We start from the raw sequence: 14,759 nt of genomic DNA, 5'->3' as shown, positions 1-14,759 counted from the left end.
GCGCGAGAAATTATTTCTCGCCCACCACCGAGCTGGTTTCTGCAAATTCAACGGGTCATTTTTTTTTTTTTCGTACAATTTTTTTATTCCCTCGCACGGTGTAACGCGGATAAGCTTTTAAAGAATTTGATTTTCCCTTCTTCTTTTTGTTTCCTTTTATTCTAGCTCGAAAATTTAATTTTTCTACCAGCCAACGCGGGGGTGTTCGGCTAATTGCGGTAATATGAGGGACGAGCGGACCGATTTCGGTTGAATTTTTCTTTTCCTTCGTTTTCTCTTTTTTGTTTGTTCGCGTGTTTGCGTACGTGTATATTTTTTCGTTTTATTTGTCGCAATTTTTCTTTGTATTTTCTTTGTATTTTTTTCTTTTGTTTACTCATTTTTTTTTTTTTTGGTTTCACCGCGGGGTTAAAATACGACGGGGAGCATAAACCTGGAAAATTAAAGGTCAACGTCGTGTTATTGACAGAACAATTTGCAATTCCTCTACGGCCGATGCCGCGCGATGTTCCGCGCACCCTAGAAATAAGGGATTTCCCTTGTAATTTGAGTTACGCTCGAACGGTCCACCGCAGGACTACGTGATGGCGGCGGCTGTTTTGCATGGGATCTTGATTGACGCCATACCAGAAATCGTCGTCTACACACACCGTACGCATACCGATGCACGCGAACACTCCACACACGTATTGTACGCAAGCTCTACGTAAGCTCTGCGTACGTACGTACGAACGAGTATACCTAGCGAGACCGCCTGTTAGTCAAAGGGGAGAATTCCCGTAATGCGGAAACATACTTTAACCGCCTTTCAATTTCAGAGCACATGAGAACCGAGTGCATTTGCTATTGGCAAGCCAATTTGTCAGTACTACGAATTCGCGACTAGACGATTCCAGATAAATACCGTCGATTCGATCAGCCGCTGATTAGGTAGGTGACGCTTTTATTTTATTATTCGAAAAAGTAAGACAAAAAAAAAAAAAAAAAAAACTACCCCCCTCAAGATGAAAAGAAGGAGAGCTGAAATTTGCGAATTCAACGTAACTCGTACCTCGGTGTAATTATTTTATTTTACGTACATTCATCTTTATCGCATATCTTATTCGTTGGCGATCTTATTACGTGCCGGGGTTTTCTTTATGTCGGATAATAAATTAGCGACTTGGGTATTTCTTCCTTTTCGCTGTTTTTTTTTTTTCTTTTTTCTTTTTTTTCCTCCCTCTTCTCAAGCGGCAATCGAGTTCACATCTCCGTAAAAGTTGTAAAAATGACTCCGGTCTTTGCTTTTCCTCCTGCCGTAGAAAAATAGGTATAACCAACGCGCCCCCTCAGCTGCTCTTACCCGTTCCACTTTTTATCTTACTTCATATAAATCCATGAAGAATGAAGAGAGAGAAAAAAAAAAAAAAAAAAACGATGACAAAATACGCGGGGAGAAGACGAATAAAAAAAAAAAACAAAAACAAAAAAAAGTACCCGCGTTATCTTAATAACTCGACGTCAAGTCGAGCTGGCGTTTCTACTTATTTTTTTTTTGTTCTTTCTTTCATTTAATTTCTTCTTTTTTGTTTTTTCGAGTATGTACTTCATCCACCTAGGTATAATACCCACCCCTCAACTTTTGACGCTTATTATGCCGCACACGGTGTATTAATGTTTTGCCTTCAGGTGAAACTCGTTTTATTTTTAATTTTTTCTAGATTTCAACCTACTTTCGAAAAACTTTGTTCTCTGATTTTTTTGCACGTCACAATCGGTGTTTCTTTATTTTCGAATTTTTTCTTCTCATTCTGTTTTCCGATGATTATTATTATTTTATTTCTTTCTCAAATTATTCCATATCCCATCCGCATTGTATTATACGAAGAAACTTCTGATCTCGTGCGGAATATAAGGTGAAATCGGATTACGTTGAACGTCATCCGTTCCCCAAAGTTTTCCTACATGAAATTATATTTCTGGATTATCATTACGTATATATAAATACTCGGGAGTTCGCTGTACCATAATTTTCGGCTTTTTAAAATCAAACGGAATTTTTGAAAAGCGCGTGTCCGCAGTATATAGTACATGAGAAATTTTTACCGCCGGTGCAGATGCACAAGTTTTATGGTCCGCAGATATTAACCCTGCGGTTTCGGGAGACTCGGCTCTCCAGAATTCGGTAATGCATTCGTTGAATATCCGTTACGTATATATTCGCTTCTACCTACATGCGAACTATCTGCCTCCGACCAGACTACTTCCGACTTTTCAATTTGAAAATTAGTTCGACTACTGATCATATACCTTCCGCCCGAGTCAAATACACGCGCGCACCCCCGTAAACGCATTTTTTCAATCCTTGTACTAACTATTCTCCTATTTCTGAAGCTGCATCAACAACGCTTCGCTCAACAGATTTAATGCGGATTTCGAATGATGAAATCTGAAAAAAAAAATTAAAACAAAAAACTAATAAACAAATGAAATAAAAATCGAAATAAAAAAAATGTTCGATCGAGCGCAGGAAAATAACGAAGAATAAAAAGTGGAGCGATTAAAAAATTAAGCGGCCCAATTTCGGAATGAATTCGAAGGTGCGTGAGGTTGAATAATGTACGCGGGTTGTATGGGTGCGCGGTGGGGTACATTAGAATACGTGGAGATATTGAACGATTGGGTTATAACAGATACGAGAATATGTGTACTGTCGTCTACAGTCGGTCGGCGGTATACAACGAGTAATGTGGTATGGGTATATCGAGAGTGCTCCATTATTTATATCCCGATTTCACGGTGCAGGAGGCAATCCGATAAAAATGTAATATAACGTTCGTTCGTATCCCTGATATCCCCTTTGCCACTCCACGACGACGCCCCGGATCGACCCTCGACGCTACGCAACTATAACCCAACCGGTTTTCACCATCGTGATAAGGCCGAAAAATAAAGTAAAATAAAGTAAAGTAAAATAAAATAAAATAAAATAAAATACAAAATGAATAAATTTTTTAAGGACAAAAAAAGCAAACGAGTGGAAAATTGGGTCCCGGTGGTCGTGCAGCTGTGATGTTTCACAGACCATTTAATTAACGGGTGTACGCAATCGCGTGCATGCATACGCGGACGTCCGAATTTGAACCTTCCCGAACTTTACTTATTCAATTCGTTTTATTTGTTCTTTTCGTTAACGATCCCCCTCGCGACGATTAATTAAATTCCTCATACCGTCAATTATCGGGCTTAGGTTTTCTATCGATCGGAGTGAGAATTTATATCGCCGAGGGTGATGAATGTTTTTGTTTGTTTGTTTCGGCCGCAGTACGTACAGTTATACCTACACCTAGAAGGTAGACAAAATGAACGCGATATAGGTACGGTATTCGCGTACCTATACCTATAAAATACAGGGTGAAACAAATCGCTTTTTCTTATCCGCGCGTTTTATCTCCCGCAGCAGTTTGTGTAGCCGATTCTCGTTACCTTGTACCTCAGCTACCAACTTTGGAATTTATATCGCTTACCAAGTATAATGTCTTTACTTTTCGACTCCTTTCTTCGTATCTGGGGCAATCTGAAACCTCCCCCCTTTTTCAATGCAACGCATAACTAGCCAGACTATTATTGAGCTTTTTTCAATCCGTCGCTCGAAGCTTCTTCTTACTATTCGTTCGTCCGTTCGTTTTTACGTCGCATCGGACGGGATCCCGATATTTTCAATTCAATATCGGGAGGACGGAACAAATTATTCGACACGCGTGATGTACCTTCGGATAACGTGTGTAAATTATAATTATTCCGTGCGTTGCACATCAAAAGGTGATAAATGTTTGGGGTGGTAATTAATTTCATCATTAGCTCGTACAATGGAGATAGAGTGTGCCTAAAATGAGGCTAGAAACCCAACGCCCACAGTCAATTAGTCTTAATTAGCGGCCTACAATCTACAACCCGGTAGTTTGTATGCGATCACTTTTTTCTTCCACCCCCTCCCCGTGTTTCCTCTTTTCTTGTACAATAGCATAGATATTTTGAAATTTTTTTTCTGTTCGTACTTTTTTTTCCTTGTTTTTTTTTTTTCTCCTCTGACCGCTCACCGAGGGGTTGACGCTGTTATACATCGTCGGGATATTTGAACGAACGCGAAACGTTTGACTCCCTTTTTTTTTTGTTTCTACGATTCGCGGATTTCGAAAGGAATCAGGTCCGCGAAAAATGGTAAACGAAAAGCGCCCCTTTGATTCTGAAAATTTTTGAAAAGCGAGTGACAGTCGGAAGGCAAAAGAGCGAACCTCTCGGCCGATCCGAATTAGCATAGGGTGCGTGAGTTTACGCTGTATCAGAGTTGCGTGTTTGATGGTCGTTATATTCCTAGAGCTGTGAAATGTTTTAACCCTGTGAATTTATTACGGTTTCAACTCCACTTGCCTTTCTTGCTTATTCGGTCTCCGTTTTATTCCCTCTCTATTTTTTTTCCCCCCTTTTCTCTCTCTACTTTTTAAATAGCTGTACAGTATTTCTTGCTGTTCACTTTTTAATTTACAAATTTATCAAACCAGATGGAGTAATTTTTTTGTTTTTTTTTTTTATTTCCTTCAAACTTTAATACGGTCACGAATCGTCGTTACGTGTTCCATAAGGTCGCGAACGGGGACGATTCATTTTACACCGGCGAGAATAAGGTTGAATAATTCCGGTGTAACGTCCTTTCGCCGAATCGATGGTGTTTGCGAATCGCACCACCACCTGAAATTTCGCCCTACCAAATTTCATTGCGGTCAAAGTTCATGGTAGTAAGCATCCTGCATTCGAGCATATCCGCGCCTGGCAGAATGCAACTAAACAAACGGGAATTGTTCGTTGACTGATGATAACTATCTTCAGTCAACGAATTGTTTATCCAATTGCGAACGGTCCGACATCTCTGCGGTAAACTTGTAACCAAGTAGTTTACCATTCAAGTCTACTTTACACGCCTCAAAATTCATTAAATTCCTATGTAACCATTGCGATGTGTTCTCTTTATTCGAAACTTGCCAAATTGCATAGCAAACATTCGGCGCATGCTTCGGGTAAATGAGATATTCAAATATTTATCGACGAAGGGTGATCGCGATACGTGGATTTTGAAAATTTCAAACTACGATGAAATATGGTTGAAAAAAAATTACTTCGTTACCAATAATTACGTAATCGAATGAAAACCCCATGAATGGAAAATACCTGCGGAAAATTATTATTACGTAAAAACACGAGGAAAATAATTTATAGAAAATTCCTACAATTAGCTAATCTTTTGTTAGGAACTTTCGCACGCGCATTCTACTGCAGCGGTAGCAAGTTTTGTAATGTTTTTTTTTCTTCTCCATATACCCTCGTTAATAATTTTCCTCCATAGTTCCATGTACGTGGAGCGTATTCTAAAAAAAATTGGGATTCATAGTTATTCATTACCAAATGATTGTAATTAATTCAGCGAATGACGTTACGTTTTTTGTGTCCCATAAGTATATTATTTTTAAATATAGTCAGTTTTGACCAAATAACATTGACCTACTGCTGTCAATTGAAAACGATCACTAAAAACTATAATACGCGCACAGTGAGTTGCTTTTTCGCTGGTCATTATCAATCTCAAACTCTATATTATACGTATCGTTAAAATATCGGCAAGGACGCGAGTACCGAGTGAACGTCAATTTTCGCTAACATCATCCTGCCCAATCGTTCGCCCAAAAATCAGGACTTCGAAAAACGGCAACTTGACAGTTTTTTTTTCATCCGGAAGCTTTTCGAATTGAAAGAGAATTTTTAATCGCACGACGGAGATCCGTCTTTGAAAAATTTCCAAAGAGATTCTCGCGGCGTATCTCGCAGGCACGAACGTACGCTGCCAAAAATAATCCTTTGATTCCTTGCGGAGGCGAGCGTTTTACAAATGACTTTTGCGAAGGGTTCAGTTACCTACCGCTGACGAATTTTTACACGGTGAATCGAAAGTAAAAGGTTACGCGGTGGGAATCGTCGGGAAAATTATACACAGACTTCGAGCGTTGATTGGACGATCCTTTACTCAGGAATTATTTTTATTACTGCACCGCAAAGTGCATCGGCCAAAACCGCCGGATCAGTACGATTTGAAGCCTCGTGATTCCACGTTGTATTTCTTCTTCTTTCTTTTCATTTTTTTTTTATGTTTTGTGTTCACGTACCTGCACAGGGACAAACGTTTTAAAAAAATAGTTCAAATTATGATATACGTTGGAAAATTTCTCCAGTCGGTTTGTGAATCTTCCGAATGTATAATTTCGCGCGGGATTAACATATTACAATATTTCGCAATATTTTGAACGGTGGGAGTTTATATTATGTAGGCGAAAGGTCTTGCTTAGAGTTTATTTCTTAATAGGAAGATAGAGCCTCGGGCTTAGAAGCTGTGAACCTTTACACGTAGTAAACAAAGGAGTTGAATTAGATAAGCTGCCTCCGATGAGCATACTTTGGAAGAATTGTTGTCCACCACGTATATATTCCATATAAGATTGAAATTACCGAGTGAACGTACGCATACCTGACGACCGAAAAGCAGCTACCTTCGTCTTAATTAACTCCTTCCTCCGCAATTACTAATGCGCCTCGTTAAATTACGCGGGAGGGAAGTCGCGGCGGACTGACAAAGAAAAAAGTGAAACAATCCTCGCTCGTGTTCGAGCCGCTCGTAATTTATCGTCGGATTTAATAGACCGCAGGTTTCGAACGCGAGATAAAAATACGTTCAATGGTGTCCTTATTCTATTTCTATGTAATCTGTAGATACACAGATTTTTATTTCCCTTCCATAACGGGACATCGTACCTATACCTTCGAATGCGACGAAAAAGTGGTATTGTAACTGTTCACCGGCAGCTCATGATCCACATGGACGTAATTAGAATAGTTTTCATTCATTAGAACGATCGAGTTCGTGGTAAATAGAATCGGCGACCGAGTGAATCTGAGAGTAAAAAAATTTCAACGGTAAAATAATATACGTGCTCAGTTGTACCTACTCGAAGCAACGTAGTTGGGTAGTAATTTTCAAGTGAATATAACGAGTGATATGTTTTTCTCATGTAATTGTTTTGCCCCACCTCACAAAACCCGTCGAGGTTTACCTAGATCCGACGTTAATGTCATTCGTACGCCTCCAGCGAATGATAATTTCTGTAAGCTTTATCGTCTCTCTATTAATAATTCAATTCTATTTTCTGTGTAAAACCTTATGAAATCCCGAACCCCCCCCTCCCCTCTCCACCCGGATAATTATCTCCTCGAACTCTTGAACCCGTTCGACTATGACATTTATACATCTATGCACGCGTGTTTCTGAGACTTCGATTAACAGTGCTGCACCTTGACCATAATTACGCGGACTCTCGACACCGGCGGGGATAGAATTTCATAAATTATTGTATAACTTTTACCGATTAGTCCTTCTCGGACCCCGGCCAAGGTCGGGGACCATATAATATGGGTAACATTTCCTGATCAAATCTGGTTCAAGTACATAGGCTAATCCACGCGGGCCAAAGATCGTTATCCGAACGGATCGATCGATCGATCGTTGATTCGTGACAATTGCAATTTTTTTTGTCAGAGAAAATTAATTCGCAGAGAATTGCCGAGAAATTTTATTTAATTTCTGGTTAAAATCCAGATTTCGAAATTTTTTCGACACGTGATTAACGCCGATCTTCTTCTCTGTACGACCGATCTAGCCCAGTGAATTTTACGATTAGCATATTGATGGTCATTACGCGACGAATGTTTGAGTGGGTCCCTCGCAACCCGTGAGAGAGTTATCTGCTTCGCGAGTTTGATGACACAAGAAATGAGCAAACTATCGCTCGAACATCAATCCGATACGCGAGTAAAATTTTGCGAAACTCTTGCTGCAGTACAAGTAAATTGAAAAAAAAAAAAAAGAAATAAATAATAGAAGTGAGATCGTAGATTCATGAATAAAATTGCACAAGCTTATCGCAAATTGATATTTAGACTAAAAGCGCACTTTTTAAGGCGTGTCTCGACGAAGACCCAATTATTGAATTTTCATGGTCACGAGACTGACGAAGGTTTTTTCTTTTCGTGCACATATTTACTCTTTTCTTCGTTGAGGACAAACGATTTCAGCGGTAATGTTCGGGATGAATAAATTTTGAATTTCTATCGAGCAGCTGATAGAAAAAAACTAAAAAGCAAAAAAAAATTACTCGATCATATAATGAATAAATTTTTGTGGAATCCTAACGCAATATGTAGGCGAGACTCTCCGGCTCCATTCATTGTCAATTTCATCATTGATGACCATCGTCGGTCATTCGCAGCGCCTTTCTATGCCGATCGGTATAGCGACGGTTATTTCTAACGAAATACCACTGTTACTTTACGTCTATGAGGCATCATTTCGGTTATCGATAGAAATTAAAAACCACGCGTTGCGCTTCACGTTTCATAAGTCGGGCATATCGGCTTCCTACCTCCTTTTTACATTGGATTGGTATTTAATTTTATTATGTCACATGCACTCATTTTTTGTGTCTTCTGCGATTTATACCTGTGGATACCATCGAATCATTCGCCGATCAGTGTCTCAGGAGACGCGGCTGCTCCTGGACCAATATTACCGGCTACATTTATTTTCATCAACATCAACACAAACGTCATTTCAAGGTGCCTCTGACAAGCGTACAAGAAATTTGTAAAACCATGGTCAGTGCCTAACCGTCGAGCACTCGGTGCAGATGACCACGCGTCGCGTTCCAAACATTTCGTTAATTAATTACACCTGATTACGATTTTATTATTTTATTATCATGTGCTCAACGGTTCGGATTTTTATTAAGCCAACATCCGCGCTCTGAATAACATTAATAAAATAATCAACAGAGTAATCGTTTTGTGTTTTTATTCATATTTAATGGCTAACGAATTATTAGTGTCCGGAATAATGTGTGATCGTGTTGTGATCCTCGTCGTTTTGACGTTATTCGGAAATTCCGCTTCGATTTTTTGTGCGTCGTACGGACCGTTTTCCGAAATCAGATCGTCTTCGACCTCCGAAGATCTTCAAGACGACTACACGGACAACGCCATCGATTTAGTTCGGACGTCGATTTCACCATTGGAAGACTTTTTGCTCACTATATCGAATCCTTTTAGAATTTTTAATCGACCGGACGACCAATTGGATCGCAACACGGAAAGACTGATACTGGGTCTTCCTTCGGGATTGAGAGACATTTTTTTAACGGGACGTAAATTTGCCGAAAAAGGATTTGGCGACGTTATGGAACATCATCGCAAACGCTTACAGGCCATATTTCCCGGTGAGTACGAATCGAATGGAAAAAAATCAATTTTTAATTAAAACTCAATCTCGTTTTCGCTGTTATAATTATTATTATACAGCTAATATATTTTCAATGCGATTAAGGTAATTAGAATATAATTTTCGATCAACTACTCGGCTCGTGTGCAGGAATAGTTAATGAAAATTCAACCCTCTCTACCGATTGCTATGCAAGGGGTTACTTCTTCACTGCTGATTTCACGTGACACTCGATTTAACCACGTGACATTTCATCCCTAATTAGAACATTTCATTACGGAAACACGTCCCTTGAAAAGAAAGGATAAATAAAATAAAACAACCCCACCCTCGTATATACCGGATGAGATAAGACGTTATTTTATTCAAGACTATTTCCAAGCCTTTCACGTACTCTAGATTCTCCTATTAGAGATTATCGTCCACTTTTTTATGTTCATTATAACCAAATAATTCCGGGATGATAATTATAGTATATTATGCAGCGATGCAACGGATGCTGAAATACGATTTCGAGTCCAGTAGGAATCTCCATTATATTTAAAGATTAATTTAGTCTGTAAAAATAACTTGACTGGGTATGTATGAATCCGTGTAGAATTTTCCTTGAATCAGTCAATTGTTATAATCTAATAAAGTAAAATTATACGGTGCTTCGCGAGAAGCGAGAATCCTCGTAATTTTCGTCGTTGCTTATTAAACATTTCGCGCGTGATTCTCTTGTCATGTCGAATAATAATATTACAGTCGTGAATAAATTAGTAGTGAATAACGGGGTAATTATAGTAACGCTAATTATCATTCATTGCATCGATACACGTAGGTATGTTCCCCGCGCAACTCTAAAATTTCTACTGGAATAACGCGAAATTGCATGTAATATTAAACAATGTACGACAAACATTACCCATATATGTATATATGTATGTTCATATGTACGAATAGGAATCCCAAATACGTCTAATGCAATATAAATTAATTGCCGCTATAATAATCGAGGTTAATTTAATTTTCTGATATCTACGTGCGCTGTTTCCACGGGAATTTCACTATTGCACGCACGTCAAATTTTCTTTGTAGCGATTAAGTGCAGCGTCCCGCAGCTGTTGCGGAAAACAAATAAAATTTCATTTCCAGATCTCGCGGACGATTTTAATTTTCAACGAGAAGACCAGAAAAAAAAACGACGCGTGTCCGGAATATTATTTGTCAGCTGTATGCCTTCAGAATGATAGTCAAACGTATTGAAAATTTCGTAACCCGTCCTCCGCGTATTATGGAAATTACTATTATAATAATTTTTTTAAATAAATCGTTCTTCAAATTCTGAACAGGAACATTGTGGTGCGGAACCGGTGATATTGCCAGGAATTCGGAAGACATTGGACTATTCAGTTTGAGCGATAGTTGTTGCAGAACTCACGATTCTTGTCCACATTACATCAACGCAGGGGATGACAGCAGGGGTTTGAGGAACAATGGAATATTTGCCAGGTGAGTCAAAGTAAAATTTTATGCAAAAGAAATTATTTAAAAAAAAATGTATATTCCCCAATATATTCATATCTGTCACTCGTTATTTCGATATTATTGAACGTAAAATTTCTGAAAGTATTCCGACTGTCGTTTTTTATTTTTTTTTTATTCGTCCATTTTCTCCGATAACCGACAAAATCGTGCATTCATTTTGAGCATTTTTTTCGCGCGACGCAACCCGCGGAGGCATCCAAGGCCCTCGTATACGTGATGCAACGATCATTCACGGCTGAGCATGTAGGTACACATAATATAAGTTGCTCTCCGCTGTTCAGACACCGAAACGGATTTCGTAACAAGATATCGCTGCTGCACTAGGCCATGGACCGACCAAACTGCTGCTGCTGCTCAGTTCTCGGTGCGTTTTACTCGAAAGGTTCAAGGAAAAGTATGTAAAAGTACATACTATGGCTGTAACTTGTTTCGAGTGCAACGAGAACGATGCAGAAAGAAATGCACCTGAACCAATATAACCGTAAATGAACGTGAATACCCGTTAAAGGAAGAGAAAAAAACTTCAACTCTTTATTTTTGAAAAATTATAATGGATAGAATTTTTACAAGAGCTTAGGAATACATTTCACATGGATCTCGGCCGAAAAATGTTATATTTTCGCGAAACTACTTACGTATGAAACTTGGATTATTCGAGGAGTTAAATACCAATTAAATCTAAACCGATTCAAAAAGAATTCTCGAGATCTAGATGACGTATAATTGATATGGAATTTTATTTAATTTTGTGTAATAACATAGAGTAATAATTTGATTGCTGATTTTACTTGTTGCCTTATGCATTATACGTCTGTTTCAAGATCCCATTGTGCCTGCGACGAGGAATTCCACAGGTGCTTGAGGAAGACTCATACTCTAGTTTCGAAGAAAATCGGTATGACTTATTTTGACGTCCTGCAGCCACAATGCTTCAAATTAGAGTATCCCATCAAACGGTGCCTTAGATACACAAGGTACTGAGTTGATTTAATTTAATTCGATTCTATTAATCAGCAAATTTTTATTGCAACAACCGAATAAATTAATTTTTCTCTTTCTACCGCAGATTTCCTGGACCGAAGAGATGCGTACTCTACGAATTTGATAAGACGAGCAATAAGACGTGGCAGTGGTTCGACAACCGAAATTTTTTGATTCCATTTGAGTTTTGAATTTGGATTTTACAAGACATTAGAACAAATTGTATTTATTTGTAGGTTTAGATTCAAATACTGATAATGCGTGCCAAATATTTTAGGGATTTAAATATTGATTCATTGAAGTTCACCAACATGTTTACGAGTAATTATTATCAAAGCACAGCTAGCGAAAAAGACATTCTGGTACGGAGAAGAATATTTGATCGCATCAGAATTAATTCGTAAATGGATCTCAACAGCTTTTGATTATAATGATCGATATATAATAATTCGGGAACCAGATTGGAAATTCGTTAAAAGCAGATGATGAGATTAACCCCGAGTCCACTCGGGTCCGACGATGGAAGAAACAGGTATTATTGAGATCATGTATGAATGATAGTGTACAGTGATGATAAATACACTCTTTAATGCTTCAGACGTTGAGAATACATCAATCTATAAAAAACATCAGTCAATCGAGCCAGGATTAAATCCTATCGACACCTACGATTCAGTTTATTCATGATTTTTATCTTTCATTTCTTCTGTTATAGATGGTTATCGGAAGTAAATTTGCAGCCCAAATCGACTCCGCCCTGCATCAACACAAAACTCACGATGCATCTGGACAATTGTTCGTTATATTTGTGAACCGAATAAGAATACATATATTATTTATCATGTAACCATAGTTCGAATAGTCCCTGAGATAATTGAAGTATGAATGTGATTAGGCACTTGTGTAAATTGTATTGTACCACATCGATTGCAAGACTACATTTCTTCGGATGAATAAATTCACGATATACACAGTAATCTGTTGAAATTGATTTGATATCAGTAAATTAACATTGAATGCTCGCCAGGATCCATCACTCATTAATATCCTTTATGATCATCATATCCTGACATCAGGCAGGCACAAAATCAATTTTTGATCAAAGTTTTCGAACCGGAAGCGATATTGTAGAGCTTTAGAATACCGGCCTTGAAAATGCAAATTTTGGCCAAAAATTGATTTTGGTATCAGAAGAACAGAAAACCAAGGAAGTATTTCGAGACCCAGGCTGTCGCATCATGTGCATGCCTTCATTCATGTATATTCAATCCTACTCCTTAGCTATGAGATCAAGACACAACCTGGTTGCTTGCAGGACTGAGAATATGCCTGCTTGTATTCAATAGATCAATCATGCTCAGATAGAAACCGGAAGTGATAAGGTAGAGCTCTAAAATACCGGCCCTGGAAATTCAAAGTTTCCCCAAAAGTGGAGATTTGTATCAGGAGAACAGGAAACCCGAGGAGGTGTTCCGAGACCCCATGTGCCTCATCATGTGCATGCATTCAATCCTTCATGATTATTTCCAGTCTGATAGACAGCGACTGATTCTTTGCAGGACTAACTTCATGCCTGCCTGTGCATGCAATCGTTCAATCATGCTCTCGCACACGCAGGAAGTGATAAGGTAGAGCTCTAGAATACCGGCCCTGAAAATGCAAAGTTTCTCCAAAAGTGGAGATTTGTATCAGGAGAACAGGAAACCCGAGGAGGTGTTCCGAGACCCCATGTGCCTCATCATGTGCATGCATTGAATCAATTGTATTCATTCCTAATATGATAGAGAGAACGACTGATTCTATGCAGGACTAACTATATGCCTGACTGTGTATTTATTGATTCAATAAATCGTCGATACAAAAAGAAAAGAATAATTTTTAGCCCTCAAACAGCAGTCCTCAAGTTTAGAATTTAGCCCGTAAATTTTTCTAGGTATCAGGAGAACAGAAAACCCGAGGTATTCTGAAACTTGGTGCCTCATCAGGTGCATGCGTTCCATCCTGTATATTTCTTCCTAGTATTATAAAGAGAGCAACTGATGCTTCGCAGGACTAACTGCATGCCTGCCTGTGCATGCAATCGTTCAATCATGCTCTCGCACAAGCCGGAAGTGATAAGGTAGAGCTCTAGAATACCGGCCCTGAAAATGCAAAGTTTCTCCAAAAGTGGAGATTTGTATCAGGAGAACAGGAAACCCGAGGAGGTGTTCCGAGACCCCATGTGCCTCATCATGTGCATGCATTCAATCCTTCATGATTATTTCCAGTCTGATAGACAGCGAATGATTCTTTGCAGGACTAACTTCATGCCTGCCTGTGCATGCAATCGTTCAATCATGCTCTCGCACACGCCGGAAGTGATAAAGTAGAGCTCTAGAATACCGGCCCTGAAAATGCAAAGTTTCTCCAAAAGTGGAGATTTGTATCAGGAGAACAGGAAACCCGAGGAGGTGTTCCGAGACCCCATGTGCCTCATCATGTGCATGCATTGAATCATTTGTGTTCATTCCTAATATGATAGAGAGAACGACTGATTCTATGCAGGACTAACTTCATGCCTGCCTGTGCATGCAATCGTTCAATCATGCTCTCGCACAAGCCGGAAGTGATAAGGTAGAGCTCTAGAATACCGGCCCTGAAAATGCAAAGTTTCTCCAAAAGTGGAGATTTGTATCAGGAGAACAGGAAACCCGAGGAGGTGTTCCGAGACTCCATGTGCCTCATCATGTGCATGCATTGAATCAATTGTATTCATTCCTAATATGATAGAGAGAACGACTGATTCTATGCAGGACTAACTATATGCCTGACTGTGTATTTATTGATTCAATAAATCGTCGATACAAAAAGAAAAGAATAATTTTTAGCCCTCAAACAGCAGTCCTCAAGTTTAGAA

General features: G+C 38.9%; 1 protein-coding gene across 1 annotated transcript; it reads left to right on the top strand.

Annotated features, from left to right (window-relative positions):
• Positions 1 to 7,290: 7,290 nt before the first annotated feature.
• On the top strand, positions 7,291 to 13,239 carry LOC105689956. The gene is made up of 5 exons (XM_048652182.1): positions 7,291 to 9,350; positions 10,687 to 10,846; positions 11,704 to 11,856; positions 11,949 to 12,395; positions 12,579 to 13,239. The coding sequence occupies exons 1-4, from the start codon at positions 8,942 to 8,944 to the stop codon at positions 12,052 to 12,054; spliced, it is 828 nt and encodes a 275-aa protein (XP_048508139.1). The 5' UTR covers positions 7,291 to 8,941; the 3' UTR covers positions 12,055 to 12,395; positions 12,579 to 13,239.
• The last annotated feature ends 1,520 nt before the right edge of the window (positions 13,240 to 14,759 follow it).

Source organism: Athalia rosae, chromosome 3, assembly GCF_917208135.1.
Source record: "Athalia rosae chromosome 3, iyAthRosa1.1, whole genome shotgun sequence".
Lineage (NCBI taxonomy): Eukaryota > Metazoa > Arthropoda > Insecta > Hymenoptera > Athaliidae > Athalia > Athalia rosae.
Note: the sequence above shows the minus strand (reverse complement) of the source record. Positions and strands in the feature narration are given on the sequence as shown.

Bases quoted from the DNA above. Each gene is read 5' to 3' on its own strand.
- LOC105689956 (XM_048652182.1), top strand. From the start codon at position 8,942: ATGGCTAACGAATTATTAGTGTCCGGAATAATGTGTGATCGTGTTGTG. The intron at 10,847-11,703 runs GTGAGTCAAAGT...GTCTGTTTCAAG, and splicing joins AACAATGGAATATTTGCCAG to ATCCCATTGTGCCTGCGACG. The intron at 11,857-11,948 runs GTACTGAGTTGA...TTTCTACCGCAG, and splicing joins CGGTGCCTTAGATACACAAG to ATTTCCTGGACCGAAGAGAT.